The sequence below is a fragment of the Haliaeetus leucocephalus genome, unplaced genomic scaffold, assembly GCF_000737465.1.
Source record: "Haliaeetus leucocephalus isolate CR32 unplaced genomic scaffold, Haliaeetus_leucocephalus-4.0 Scaffold339, whole genome shotgun sequence".
In the NCBI taxonomy this organism is placed as follows: Eukaryota; Metazoa; Chordata; class Aves; order Accipitriformes; family Accipitridae; genus Haliaeetus; species Haliaeetus leucocephalus.
Genome location: NW_010972775.1, coordinates 1,036,533 through 1,048,306, shown reverse-complemented (window position 1 = coordinate 1,048,306; position 11,774 = coordinate 1,036,533). Strand labels below are relative to the sequence as shown.

General features: G+C 60.9%; 1 protein-coding gene across 1 annotated transcript in view; it reads left to right on the top strand.

The window, feature by feature from the left end:
* CELF6 (CUGBP, Elav-like family member 6) overlaps window positions 1-11,210 on the top strand; it is a 12,610-nt gene extending 1,400 nt beyond the window's left edge. Inside the window, exons 2-12 of the mRNA XM_010571573.1 lie at window positions 4,225-4,273; window positions 5,826-5,954; window positions 6,089-6,168; window positions 6,643-6,786; window positions 7,182-7,326; window positions 7,408-7,557; window positions 7,891-7,953; window positions 8,844-8,921; window positions 9,033-9,176; window positions 10,666-10,821; window positions 11,083-11,210. Coding sequence (XP_010569875.1) covers window positions 4,225-4,273; window positions 5,826-5,954; window positions 6,089-6,168; window positions 6,643-6,786; window positions 7,182-7,326; window positions 7,408-7,557; window positions 7,891-7,953; window positions 8,844-8,921; window positions 9,033-9,176; window positions 10,666-10,793 — 1,110 coding nt within the window. The 3' untranslated portion in view covers window positions 10,794-10,821; window positions 11,083-11,210. The remainder of the gene's footprint in view (window positions 1-4,224; window positions 4,274-5,825; window positions 5,955-6,088; window positions 6,169-6,642; window positions 6,787-7,181; window positions 7,327-7,407; window positions 7,558-7,890; window positions 7,954-8,843; window positions 8,922-9,032; window positions 9,177-10,665; window positions 10,822-11,082) is intronic.
* Window positions 11,211-11,774: the final 564 nt, after the last annotated feature.

The following is an 11,774-nucleotide window of genomic DNA, read 5'->3' as shown; positions in this document are numbered from 1 at the left end:
GGGTGTCGGTGGGGAGGGTGGATCTGCACCCCGGGATGGGGTGTGTGCGCGTGGGTGTCGGTGGGGAGGGTGGGTCCGCACCCAGGGATGGGGTACACGCGTTGGCGGGGCGGTCGTTGGTGATGAGAGTGTATTTGCCCCCCCACCCCGGGACGGGGGTCGCGATCATGCGTGTATTCGCAAGGAGGGTGTACCTGCACCCAGGGATGGGGAGGGTGTTGGTGGGGGGGCGTTGGGGAAGAGGGTGTATCTGCACGCAGGGATGCTGCGTGTGAGGGTGGGTGTTGGTGGGAGCGTATATCTGCGCCCAGGGCTGCTTGTGTGGCGGTGGGGTGTGGGTGAGCGGGGTGTATTTGCAGGCAGGGATGGAGCGTGTGCACGCCTGTGTTGGTGAAGAGGGTGTATCTGCAGCCAGGGATGGGTTTGTGTGTTGGCTGGCGGGTATATTTTTTTACCCTGGGCTCGGGTGTGGGTGTTGGTGCTGTGCGTGTGGTTGCAGGTGTGCAAGGGGATGTGCTGGGGGGCGTTGCACCCGCTGATGGTGCGAGGGTGCCTGCGCGCGTTGGCAGGGGTATGGTTTTGCCCCTCGGGCGTGCACAAGTAGGTGTTGGTGGGGAGCGGTTGCACATCAGCGGCGTGCAAGCATGTCAGCAGCTGTGTGTGAGCGGGTGCGAAGGGTGTCTTTGCACCCAGGGATTGTGCGCACGGGGTGTGGGCGTATGTGGGCCTGGGGGATGGCAGTGGGGGGTGTTTAAGTGTGCGCACGTGCGTGTGTGCGCACGCCGGGTGCTAGCAGGGAGCAGAGAGTGCGTGTGTGCGTATGGGTGTTGCGTGGGCTCCCACATTGTGGGTGCCCAGTGGGGGAGCTGGCCGGGTGTGTGCAGGGCTCAGGTGTGTGTGGGTGGTGGTGGGAATGGGGTGTGGATGCTGCTGGGGGGGAGCTGTGGCCATCCAGGGGTGGTGTCCAGCACTGGGCGTCCGTGTGTCCACAGAAGACTGCCGGGGGTCCCTCCGTGGGTCCTGCTGCCGCAATGGGGAAACTGAGGCAAGAGGCGTCGTGTCCCTGCCTGGCATGGATGGCAGTGCCGGCTGTGCACCCTGGAGCATAAGCCTGTGCTTGTGCCAAATCCACAGCTGTGGGGAGGGTGTTGTGGGTGTTGTGTGGGTGTGTGGTTGTGGGTGGGTGGGTGCTTATGAGGACTCTGGTCTCAGGGTGGGCAGGTGTAGGGGTGTTGTGTGCGGGTGTGCACAGGGTTGGGGTGGGTGTGCGGCTGCATGTGGGTGTGCAGTCATGCTAGGACGGATGTACGGTTGTGCGTGGGTGCAAGCGTGTGGCTGTGTAGGTGTACGGTTGTGCGGGGGGGGGTGCTGAGGCAAGCGTGCAGCTGTGGATGGGTGGACGTGCGTGGAGGATGCTGTATGTGGGTCTGTGGTTGTGCTCAGAGGTGTGCAGGAGCGGGAGTGCGGCTGTAGGGGATGCGTGGTTGTGCGTGGGGGTGTGCTAGGATGGTCGTGTGCCTGTGTGGGGTTGTGCGGTGGTGTGACTGTCCCCAGGCCGGCTGTGTCCCCTTGTTGTGAGTTCACCCCCAGGGCTCTGGCAGGGTGTTCCCGTGATGGATGGCTGCCTGTACCCGAGCGCCTGACTCCCTGCACCGTGTGTTGGCTGCCTAGGGACCCCAGGGGTGACGTGGGCACCAGGCTCCCGTGGGCACCCGCTGCTCCAGCGTCACCCAGCACCTCCATCTCGGCTCATTCGGATGCGTGGTGGCCTGCCAGATCCTCTGGCTGTCGGGTGCAAGGAGGAGGAGGGTGACACCAAAGGGCCAGAAGTGACCCTTTCCCACGGGGCAGGTCCCACTGCAGGGGTTCACCATGGGCTGGCTCTCCCTGGTGCCCAGGTTGTTGGGGGGCTCTGAATTTGAGCAGGTGACAGTGCCCAAGGGGTCAGGCGGTGGTTTAGCAGCCAGTGGTGACCCCCTTCAGGCTGTAGCACACTGGTGGTTTGGCCATGGGGTGCTGTAGCTGGGGTTCTGTGGGGCACCCACGAGTGATGGGACTGGTGGGTGCTGGAACACCCCAGACAGGGTCTCCTGTGGGCCTGGGTGCGTCAGTGTGTCCTTGGGGTGTGCAAGGATGGATGGGGGGGGACATGGGTGGGAGCGGGGTGATGGGTGGATGGATTTGTGGGTACTATGGGGGTGGAGGGATGGGTGCTAAGGGGGTGGAAAGGCAGGTGGCAGGGAGATGGGGGATGGATGGGCTGGTGTAAGGGTGCTATGGGGATGGGTAGGGGTTGGGGGGTGGATGGATGGGTGTTATGGGGATGGATGGGTATTGGGGAATGGACGGGTGAACTGATGGGTGAATCCTAGGTCCAGATGGGTGGGTGGGTGGTTGTGTGGGTGTCAGGGGTAGGTGAATGGACGGATGGGTGTTGGGGGTGGACAGATGGACGTCAGGAGCAGGGGGAGGTGCCTGGGTGGTTTTTTGGGTGTCAGGGGATGGATGGAAGGCTGTGGGGCAGCAGCGGGTGGCTGAGTGACTGGGTGGGCACAGGGGCACGGTGCAGGGGTGCTGTGGGGACAGGCAGACAGGTGGGTGCCGGACACCCGGGTGCAGGGGGAGGTCTTGGTGCCCAAGCCGTCCACCTGTGCCATGGGAGCCAGTGCAGGGGGGCACTGAGTATCCTGGGGTGGGCACAGGGTGATGTCAGGGGTGCCAAAACCCCCTTCTGGGGGAGTCCACAGGCCAGGGCCGTTTCTCCCCGGCACGGTGCGGCAGCCTTGGGGTAGGTTAGCTGGTCCCTGAGGCCTGACATTTATAAACATCAGCCGCTCCCGGAGAATCAATACAGTTTAATAACCGGCGAGCGGAGACGGGAGACACATCAAAATGACACTCTGCGGCTCCGTAAATGTTATTCTAAATCATACTCGCTGGGTTTATTACATTAAGCATACAGCAGCGGGCACGGGAAATTTATTCCATCAAAGGCCATCGCACTGGTAAATGGGACTGGCAGGTCGCTGGAGGGGGGGCAGCCCCCCCCCCTCAAAAATGGGGTTCCCTCCTCCCAGCCGTGGCAGGGATGTGGGGGACAGGGGGATGGTGGTTCTACAGGTCTTCGTGCCATCACAGCCTCCTGGGTTTGGGGTGAGCTGGATCCTGCCCCGGTGCTGGGGTTGGGGTGGATGTTTGGGGGACCAGTGACACGAGGGCAGCCGGGTGGCCCCATGTCCCTTGGTACCACTCCACGGCTCCTGGGGACCCGGTCCCCTCCCTGGAGCATCCTCAGCTCTGTGCTGACATTTCTCCCCGCGTTTCCCTGGAGACGAGGCGGTTGCCGTGGAAACCTCCCTCCTCTTCTTCCTTAGCCATCCTCTTCCTCACGGGGGGGGGGGGGGGGGAGTGGTGCTGCCCCCACCCAGCCCCTAAATTTGGGGACCCCCTCCAGGGGTGCACAAGGAGAACCCTGGGATGGGGGTGCACACCTGCGTGGGTGCGACAGCAGCACACGTGTCCTCGGCTGTCCCTGCGTGTGCTTGAGCCGTGTACTTGTGCGCACAGCTGCCCCGTCATGCGTGACATCCCGCCGTTGCCGTGACGACCCCATCGAGCACATGGCTCGGGCTCTGCAGCATCGCGGGGGAAGCACGCTTGTTGCCGTGGAAACGGCCGTAATTGTAGCATTTTTCGGCTAAATGGGGGGAAAAAGGAGGGGGAGAGAGGAGGAGAAATGGCTCCGTGGGGCAGCAGGCCAGGGACGTGTGCGCCGTCCCAGCGTGTCCCTCTGCACACGCATATCATGCTCGTGGGTACATGCGGCAGCAACGCGCGAGAGGAGGCCGAAATTGGGTGAGAATCGGGAAAAGGAGAGTGGTGCCGGTGCTGCTGGAGGGGCCGGGGCTGGCCGGGTGCTGCCGCCGCCTCTGCAGTCCTTTGCAGTCGAGGAAAGCAGGCAGGCGGCCAAGGCTGGCACCGGCAGCCCGGCGGGCGCCTGCGGCACCGGGTACCCGTCCCCAGGGCTGTAGCATTGCCCTCCTCCCGCGGCATCCCTGGTTCGGTGTGGCCACGAGCCCTGGCTCTGTTTTTGCAGGTCCCTCCCCTGCTCCCCACTCTGTCCCCCTGCGCCAGGCTGGGGCCGAATCCTGCCATTCCCCGTGGAAAGGGTTCGGTGGGGGCACGGCACCGCCACTGACTGCCCGCTCCCCTTGTGTGTTGCAGATGAACCGCCCCATCCAGGTGAAGCCTGCTGACAGCGAGGGCCGAGGAGGTAGGTCCCCCCTTCCCCGGCTGCCCTGCACGGGCAATGGGGTGGAGGGCCAGCCCAGGGGGTGATGGGGGACACGGTGGCATCGTGGGGGCTGCCACGGGGAGGTTTGTTTGCAGAGAAACATGCAAAAGGAGCTGCCTTTGCCAGTGGCGTCTGAAACTGAGCACAGAGCAAATGTGATCTTGGCTCTCCCTGCCCAGCCAGCTGGGGGGAGCGTCCTGACGTCACGCCGAGAATGTCCTGATGTCATGCCAAGAACATCCTGATGTCATACTGTGAGCATCCTGACATCGTGCTGGGCAGAGCGCCAGCCAGCCGCTCCCTGACAGCCCCTTCGTCTATCAAACAACCTAATTACCCGCCCAGAGATGCCTGTGGGGACCCCAGCAGAGTCGGGGTGCAGGAGTTGGCCACACGTGGCCCAAGCCCCTCTCAAATAGAAACTGCTGGGCACCCCCCCCCCCCCCCAATCTCCCGCGGGGGTTTGCAGCTCGTGGGGCCACGGCATTTCAAGGCTGAGTCAATAATTTGGGCAAAATTGCAGGAATCGGATCAAAACTCCCTGAAGTTCCCAGTGCCGCAAGCAAGCTCTGGGCGCGTAGGCACGCTTGGACACGTGGGATGCTCACATAGGGCCGCCTGCCCTCAGCAGGACAGCTGGGGTAGATATCGCCCTAATCAAAGCACGTTATTAAACACGCTGCAAGCTGGTCCCGGCACGTCCCAGAGGGACCCGGCAAATAAATTACCCACTTACTGAGCGTAATTGGTGAAGGATTAAAAATCGATGGGCGAGCTCAGGCGCCTGGCTCTGGCCCCCTCGCCCAGGAGGCGATGTTCGGCCACCGAGCCAGCTCCCCTCGGCCGCCTTGGCCGGGAGATGGTTTATGTTTAACTAGACAACACAGAGCCCTATTCCCTTAACTAATTTTCCTGGTACCTTAACGGACAGAGCATTAATCGTCTCCTGCCATTATTTATTTATTTCTCCGGCAACGCTCTTGACAGGGCACCTTATTTTCTTTGTCAAATGCCATTAGCGCGCAGCGGGAGCGCGCGGCTGCGCAAGACAGATGCTGGTAATAATCATGAAATTCTCATTATTTACTCTCCCTTCTCTCATGTTTGGGTTATTTATGTCCCCTGGGCACGGCCGGAGGCTGCGGGTTATTCTGCGAGTCAATCATACAAAGGCAGTCGCCACTGTTTTGCGGGCTCTCTTTGTTTCCCAGCCGCATCTCGCATCAGTGCCGGGGGAGCCAGCTCCTCCATCCCCAGGAAAAGCCCCAGCTCTGGTCCCTGAAGCAAGAGCCAGCTCTTCGCAGCTTCACCCCTCAGCAATTTCCCTGCAGGAGAGGTTTTTCCACCCTGAGCATTTTGTAGGATGGAGGTGATAAACCCTGTGTATTTGCTGGCAGATCAGCATTGCTCTCTGCCCAGGCTCCGGTGTTACCCGGCTCTTTCCCTTCCATGCGCCTCTTGCAAACCGGGGATGAGGGGGTGGGATGGTGGGTAGCATCCTGCTCTCTGAGGGGCTTGGTTTTGTTTTTAGAAGACAGGAAGCTCTTTGTGGGTATGCTGGGGAAGCAACAGAGCGAGGATGACGTCCGGCGCCTCTTTGAGCCTTTTGGCCAGATTGAGGAGTGCACCATCCTCCGAGGGCCTGACGGAGCCAGCAAAGGTGGGCTTTGGGGGAGCCGGGTGAGCGCTCTGTGGGCTGTCGGCACCCATGGAGTGTGGGAGCCGCTGGCTGGTCAGCATTGGCTCCCGCAGTGGCTGAATCCAACCTCTCTTGTGTCCCCTCTCTGCCCTTAGGTTGTGCCTTTGTGAAATATGGCAGCCACACCGAGGCGCAGGCTGCCATCAACAGCCTGCACGGCAGCCAAACCATGCCGGTAAGTGCCAGGCTCTCGCCCTGCCCCGTTCGACCCCATGCTGCCTGCATAATCCAATCACCAGCTAATTTGATCCTCTGTCTAATTAGATCAAAATCCTACAGACCGGCAATTTGTCGGCCAGATCACCCCAAGGTTCATCCTTGCCTGGGCGCTGAGCTCTGGGGCTGAGCGCGCAGGGCTAATTCCCTCCACGCTGGAGAAAGGGGCTGTTTAATTAACGTCGAAGGTCAAAATTGTGAACAAGGAGGGGAAAAAGGAAACAGAGGTCAGGGAGCTGCTGCCAGGGAGAAAAAACTGGCTATAATTAAACCTCACATCGATTGCTGGTTGTTGCTGCCAAGCCGGGCAGCATCCCCGGGGCTGAGGATGCTGTGGCTGCTGTGAGCCAGTGGGTCCCTCCCCGGAGCAGGGAGACATTTCAGGGGCATTGCCGGGGTCCTGCCGTTCAGCCCCCTCTTCCCCCTGTCTCAGGGTGCCTCGTCCAGCCTGGTAGTGAAGTTTGCAGACACCGATAAGGAGAGGACCCTGCGGCGGATGCATCAGATGGCAGGGCAGCTGGGCATCTTCAACCCCATGACCATCCAGTTTGGCGCCTACGGGGCCTATACGCAAGCGGTAGGAGCTGGCACCGGCTGGGACCTGGGGGTTTTGGGGGAGCCCCGCGAGTGGGGGGGGTTGGTTTTGCCCGTGAAAGCCTGCGTGAAGTTGTACCAGTGCCAGTGGGTGCGGATGCCCGTCAGGGTTGGTGTATCCCCATTTAGGGGCACACTCAGAAGGCTTCACCCCCCAGGTGAGGGTGGCATGGCTGTAGGGTGCAGCAGTCCCATGTATCGCCTCTTTTAGTGTCACCTAGACCTCCTCCTGTCCCCGGGTCCGGCAGCGGGTGGCATTTATCCCTGCGAGCCCCCGTGCGTGGGTGCAAAGCGGGAATGCTAATTTTTCCTCCCCTGCTCCCCCCTTCTCTCTGCCACTCACTCACTTTCCCCTTTTTCCCCCTTTATTTCCTGAAGATCATGCAGCAGCAGGCAGCCCTGATGGCGGCTGCGCAGGGGACCTGCCTGAACCCCATGGCTGCCATCGCCGCCGCCCAGATGCAGCAAATGGCCGCCTTCAACGTCAGCGGGCTGGTGGCTGCCCCCCTCACCCCCTCTTCAGGTATGACCCCCCTCCCTTTGCTCCCCATCCTGCTCAGCAACCTCAGGGGGGGCTGCTGGTGCTGACACCTCCCTCCTGCAGGTACGAGCACCCCCCCTGGCATCAGCACAGCGCCCGTGCCCAGCATCGCCACGCCAATTGGGGTGAACGGCTTCAGCCCACTGCCGCCGCAGACCAACGGGCAGCCCGCCTCGGAGACCATCTATACCAACGGCATCCACCCCTACCCTGGTAACCCTCCTTGGAGCCTTCCAGGGGGCTCCGCCACATTCCCTCGGGACTGGGGACACGTGCTCGGCTCACGCGGCAGGCTCCGGGGGTGCTCCCCACCCCAGGAACACGCTGGATGAACCAGCCGTGCACCGATCCCCATCGAAATCCCTCCTCCTGTGGCATTGCCGCCTTTGCAAGCAGGGGGATGCTCTTGGCTCCAATGAAAGAGCAGGGAGCAGCTCTGCCCCTCTGCGGCAGTGCTTGGCCGAGAGCTCTCTCCTGTGGGAGCTGCTCATCCCCGGATTTCTCTTGCTTATTCTCTCTTCCTTCTCCCTTCTTTTCTCTTCCCAGCTCAAAGCCCCACGGTGGCCGATCCCCTCCAGCAAGCCTACGCAGGCATGCAGCACTATGCAGGTCTCAAACTTTGCTTTGCACTTCTTCCCTCTCTCCCCTCTTTGCTCCTCACCCTTATTTTTGGGGGGTGAACGTCACCTTGGGGTTGAACCACAGGATTGGGGCAGCGTGCTTGGTCACAGATTAATGTGGTGAGCATGGGGTGCCGTACACTGGCAGGAGCTCCGGGGCAGCGGTGGGGGTGACACTGATGCAGAGCACCATCCCCTCGTCCCCAGCAACACAGATGCGCTCCCGGCACGGCCCTCCGTGCAAATTTTGGATGGAGCAAAGTGAGTTTTAATGCCCACGGGTCTGAGATAACTCCGTGGGGGAGAGCTGGCGGTGGTACCTAGGAGAGGGGGCGAGGTTTGGGCAGTGATGGAGAGCTGGCTCCATGCTGGATCCTGCCGACACGCCAGCCTGCTGGTAGAGACGGCCATGGACGCACCAAGACATGAAAAATCCTTGGATGTTCATCGCACGGCCGAATCTGATGGCCAAGGAGATGGGCCACAGAGAGAAGGGAGTCAAAGCATCCTGCGGAAGTACGTCGAGCCCGGCAGCCATTTAACTAGGAGCACTAACAGCGATTTTCAGATTTTCAACAGAAAATCAAGTTTTGGACCCCAAATTGTTCATTTTTTCAACCAAAAGTGCTGGCTTTCCTCAACCATGAGGCTCTATTACTGCTGTCACCAACGTCCCTCCTGGGAGAGCCATTCCTGCATCCCTGGCGTGCCGGGAGGCCGGGGCCATGCCGGCAGGGGTGGGAAGGGCAGAGCCAGCAGTCCTGGGGCAGGAGAGGGACCTCCATCAAGGGTGGCAGCGGGGGACATCCCTGTCCCCAGCCCTTCCCGGGGCTGGGGTGGGTGCCGGGGTCTCAGCTCCACGTTTCTCTCTTCCAGCAGCGTATCCCACCGCCTATGCACCCATCAGCCAAGCTTTTCCCCAGCAAGCACCCATCATCCCGCAGCAGCAGCGAGAAGGTGAGGGGTTGTGGGGGGCACCCTGCCGTGGGGCCGGTGGCTCTTTGCTCCCCCCCCAGGGTGACCCCCGCCTCGCGGCTGACGTGCGGCTGTCCTTTGTGTGTCACCCAGGTCCCGAAGGCTGTAACCTGTTTATTTATCACCTGCCCCAGGAGTTCGGGGACGCGGAGCTCACGCAGATGTTCTTGCCTTTTGGCAATGTCATCTCTGCCAAAGTCTTTGTGGACCGTGCCACCAACCAGAGTAAATGCTTTGGTAAGTCCTGGTGTGCGGCTCTCCCCGACGTCCCAGCTCGGAGGTCCAGCTCTCCCCAGTCCCCAGCTCAGGGGTCCAGTTCTCCTCAATATCGCAGCTCAGGGATCTGGCTCTCCTCAACATCCCAGCTTGAGGATCCAGCTCTCCTCGACATCCCAGCTCTCCCTGGTCTCCAGCTTGGAGGTCCAGCTCTCACTGACATTCCAGCTCAGGCCTCTGGCTCTCCCTGATGTCCCAGCTCAGGGGTCTGGCTCTCCCTGATGTCCCAGCTCAGGGGTCTGGCTCTCCCCAATGTCTCATCTCGAGGGTCCAGCTCTCCCCAGCATCCCCAGCTCGGAGGTCTGGCTCTCCTTGGTGTCCCAGCTCAGGGGTCCAGCTCTCCCCAATGTCCCCAGCTTGGAGGTCTGTCTCTCCCCGGTGTCCCAGCTCAGGGATCCGTCTCTCCCTGATATCCCAGCTCGGGGGTCCAGCTCTCCCCCGTCCCCAGCTCGGGGGTCCAGCTCTCCCCCGTCCCCAGCTCGGGGGTCCAGCTCTCCCCCGTCCCCAGCTCAGGGGTCCGGCTCTCCCTGACATCCCCAGCTCAGGGGTCTGGCTCGGGCAGCACCGATGGGTGACCGAAGCCGTACCGTGGCTGGAGCAACGCATCTGTCCGTCCTGGGGCCAACGGGCGGGATTTTTGTCCTGCACCGTGCCAGGACAGAAGGACGTACCCTCTTGCTGTCCCCTCTTATGCTGTCCCCTACCCTATGTCCTCCGCCTCGTGCACCTGCCGGCATGCCTGCCAGGGAGGGCTGGTCACCGCTTGCCGCTGCCATGTCTGCTCTGCTCACGCGGCTGAGTGGCACCACTGCCGCCTGCAGACCTGTCACTGCAGTGTCCCTGTAGCCTGTGTCACTTTGGTGGCCCCACAAATCCCATCACCCTGGTGTCCCCATAGACCCCCGTCACCCTGGTATCCCCACAGATGTGCAGACCTTGGTGTCCTTACAGACCCTGTCACCTTGGTGTCCCCACAGATCTGCTCACCTTGGTGTCCTTACAGACCCTGTCACCTTGGTGTCCCCACAGATCTGCTCACCTTGGTGTCCCCGTAGACCCCGTCGCCCCAGTGTCTTTGGAGGCCCCATCACCTTGCTGTCTCTGCAGACCCTGTCACTCAGGTGTCCCATGAGCCCGCACATCCCATCCTGGTGTCCCTGCAGACCACTCCAGTGTCCCTGTGGACCCTCTTATGCTGGTGTCCCCACAGACCCTGTCACCTCAGTGTCCCTGCAAACCTTGGTGCCCCCAGAGATGCCATCAGCCCATCACCCAGTCCCCTGCAATCTGGGGCTGTGCTGTTACCCCACGATCCCCCTCTCCCAGCACCCCCAACCTGGGGCTCCCGCAGGAGCGTCCCACGGGATTTCAACGCCTCAGCTGAAGCAAAGTGGCAACCTGCGATGTTTACAGTGACAAACTCCTCTGTCACCTCGCCCCTCGCCCCCAGGTTTCGTCAGTTTTGACAATCCGACAAGCGCTCAGGCAGCCATTCAGGCCATGAACGGCTTCCAGATCGGCATGAAGAGGCTAAAAGTCCAGCTAAAGCGGCCGAAAGATGCCAACAGACCCTACTGACCCCTGCTTACCCTGGCCCTGCGGAGAGGTAGGGGGGGGGAACACAGGGGGGCTTGGCCCTGCTGCACCCTCTGCGATGCCCTGGGGGACCTGGCGGTGGGGCTTGGCTCACCTAAAGCATCACAGGTGCCGTGTTTTCTCCAAAAATGCCCTCGAGCCTGTGCGGGGGGGGTGTCTCTGTGCCTGGGACCGTCTGTGTGTGTGGGCTCCCTCTCTCCATCCCTCTCTCTGTCCTTCCTTCCCTCCATCCCCCAGGACACAGGCTAACGGCCCCTTTGTTGTTTTGCAGGTCGGGCGTCCTGTGGTGTCTGACGACTTTCCCCTTCCCCAAGTGCAGTATCCAAACCCGTAACTCTCTTTCTTTGCAACACATCCCGGAGGAGGAAGAGGAGGAAGAAGAGGAGGAGGTGATGGAGAAAAACGGCGAAGAAGAGAGCCATTCTGGTCGTAGCTTTTCTTTTCTTTTTTGATTTTTGTTTCCCAAACCGGTCTTGTTTGTTACTTAACGGGAACGAGAGAGCGAGGAAGACAAGGAAGGAGGAGACCAATGCAGCCCTGGGGCTGAGATTCGCCGCTGGCCGATTGCCGGGACTCACCAAATCCCTCGCCGGGAGAAAGGACGACGGCCCCGGGCGGCCGGGATACGATCTACCTTTGTGTTTTTTTTTAAAGCACTCATTTGCTGCTACCGATTTCCCAGGAGAAACGAGGAAAAGAGGCTCCAAATGGATTTTTAAACCAAAGCCGGTGGGACGGGACCAGCCTCGGGCGCTTCACCTGGAGGATGCTTGTTTGGAAAAAAGAAAAAGGGCAAGATTTTCTTTTTCCGCACGTCGGGAAAAAAAAAAAGGATCAAAGGATGTTGGACTTATAGAAGATATATATAAATAAGTATATATATATATATATCCCATGGAGCAGGGCGGCGGGACACACGCTTCCCCTGCTTGTCACTGGCACAGGGACATAGGATTACTTGTT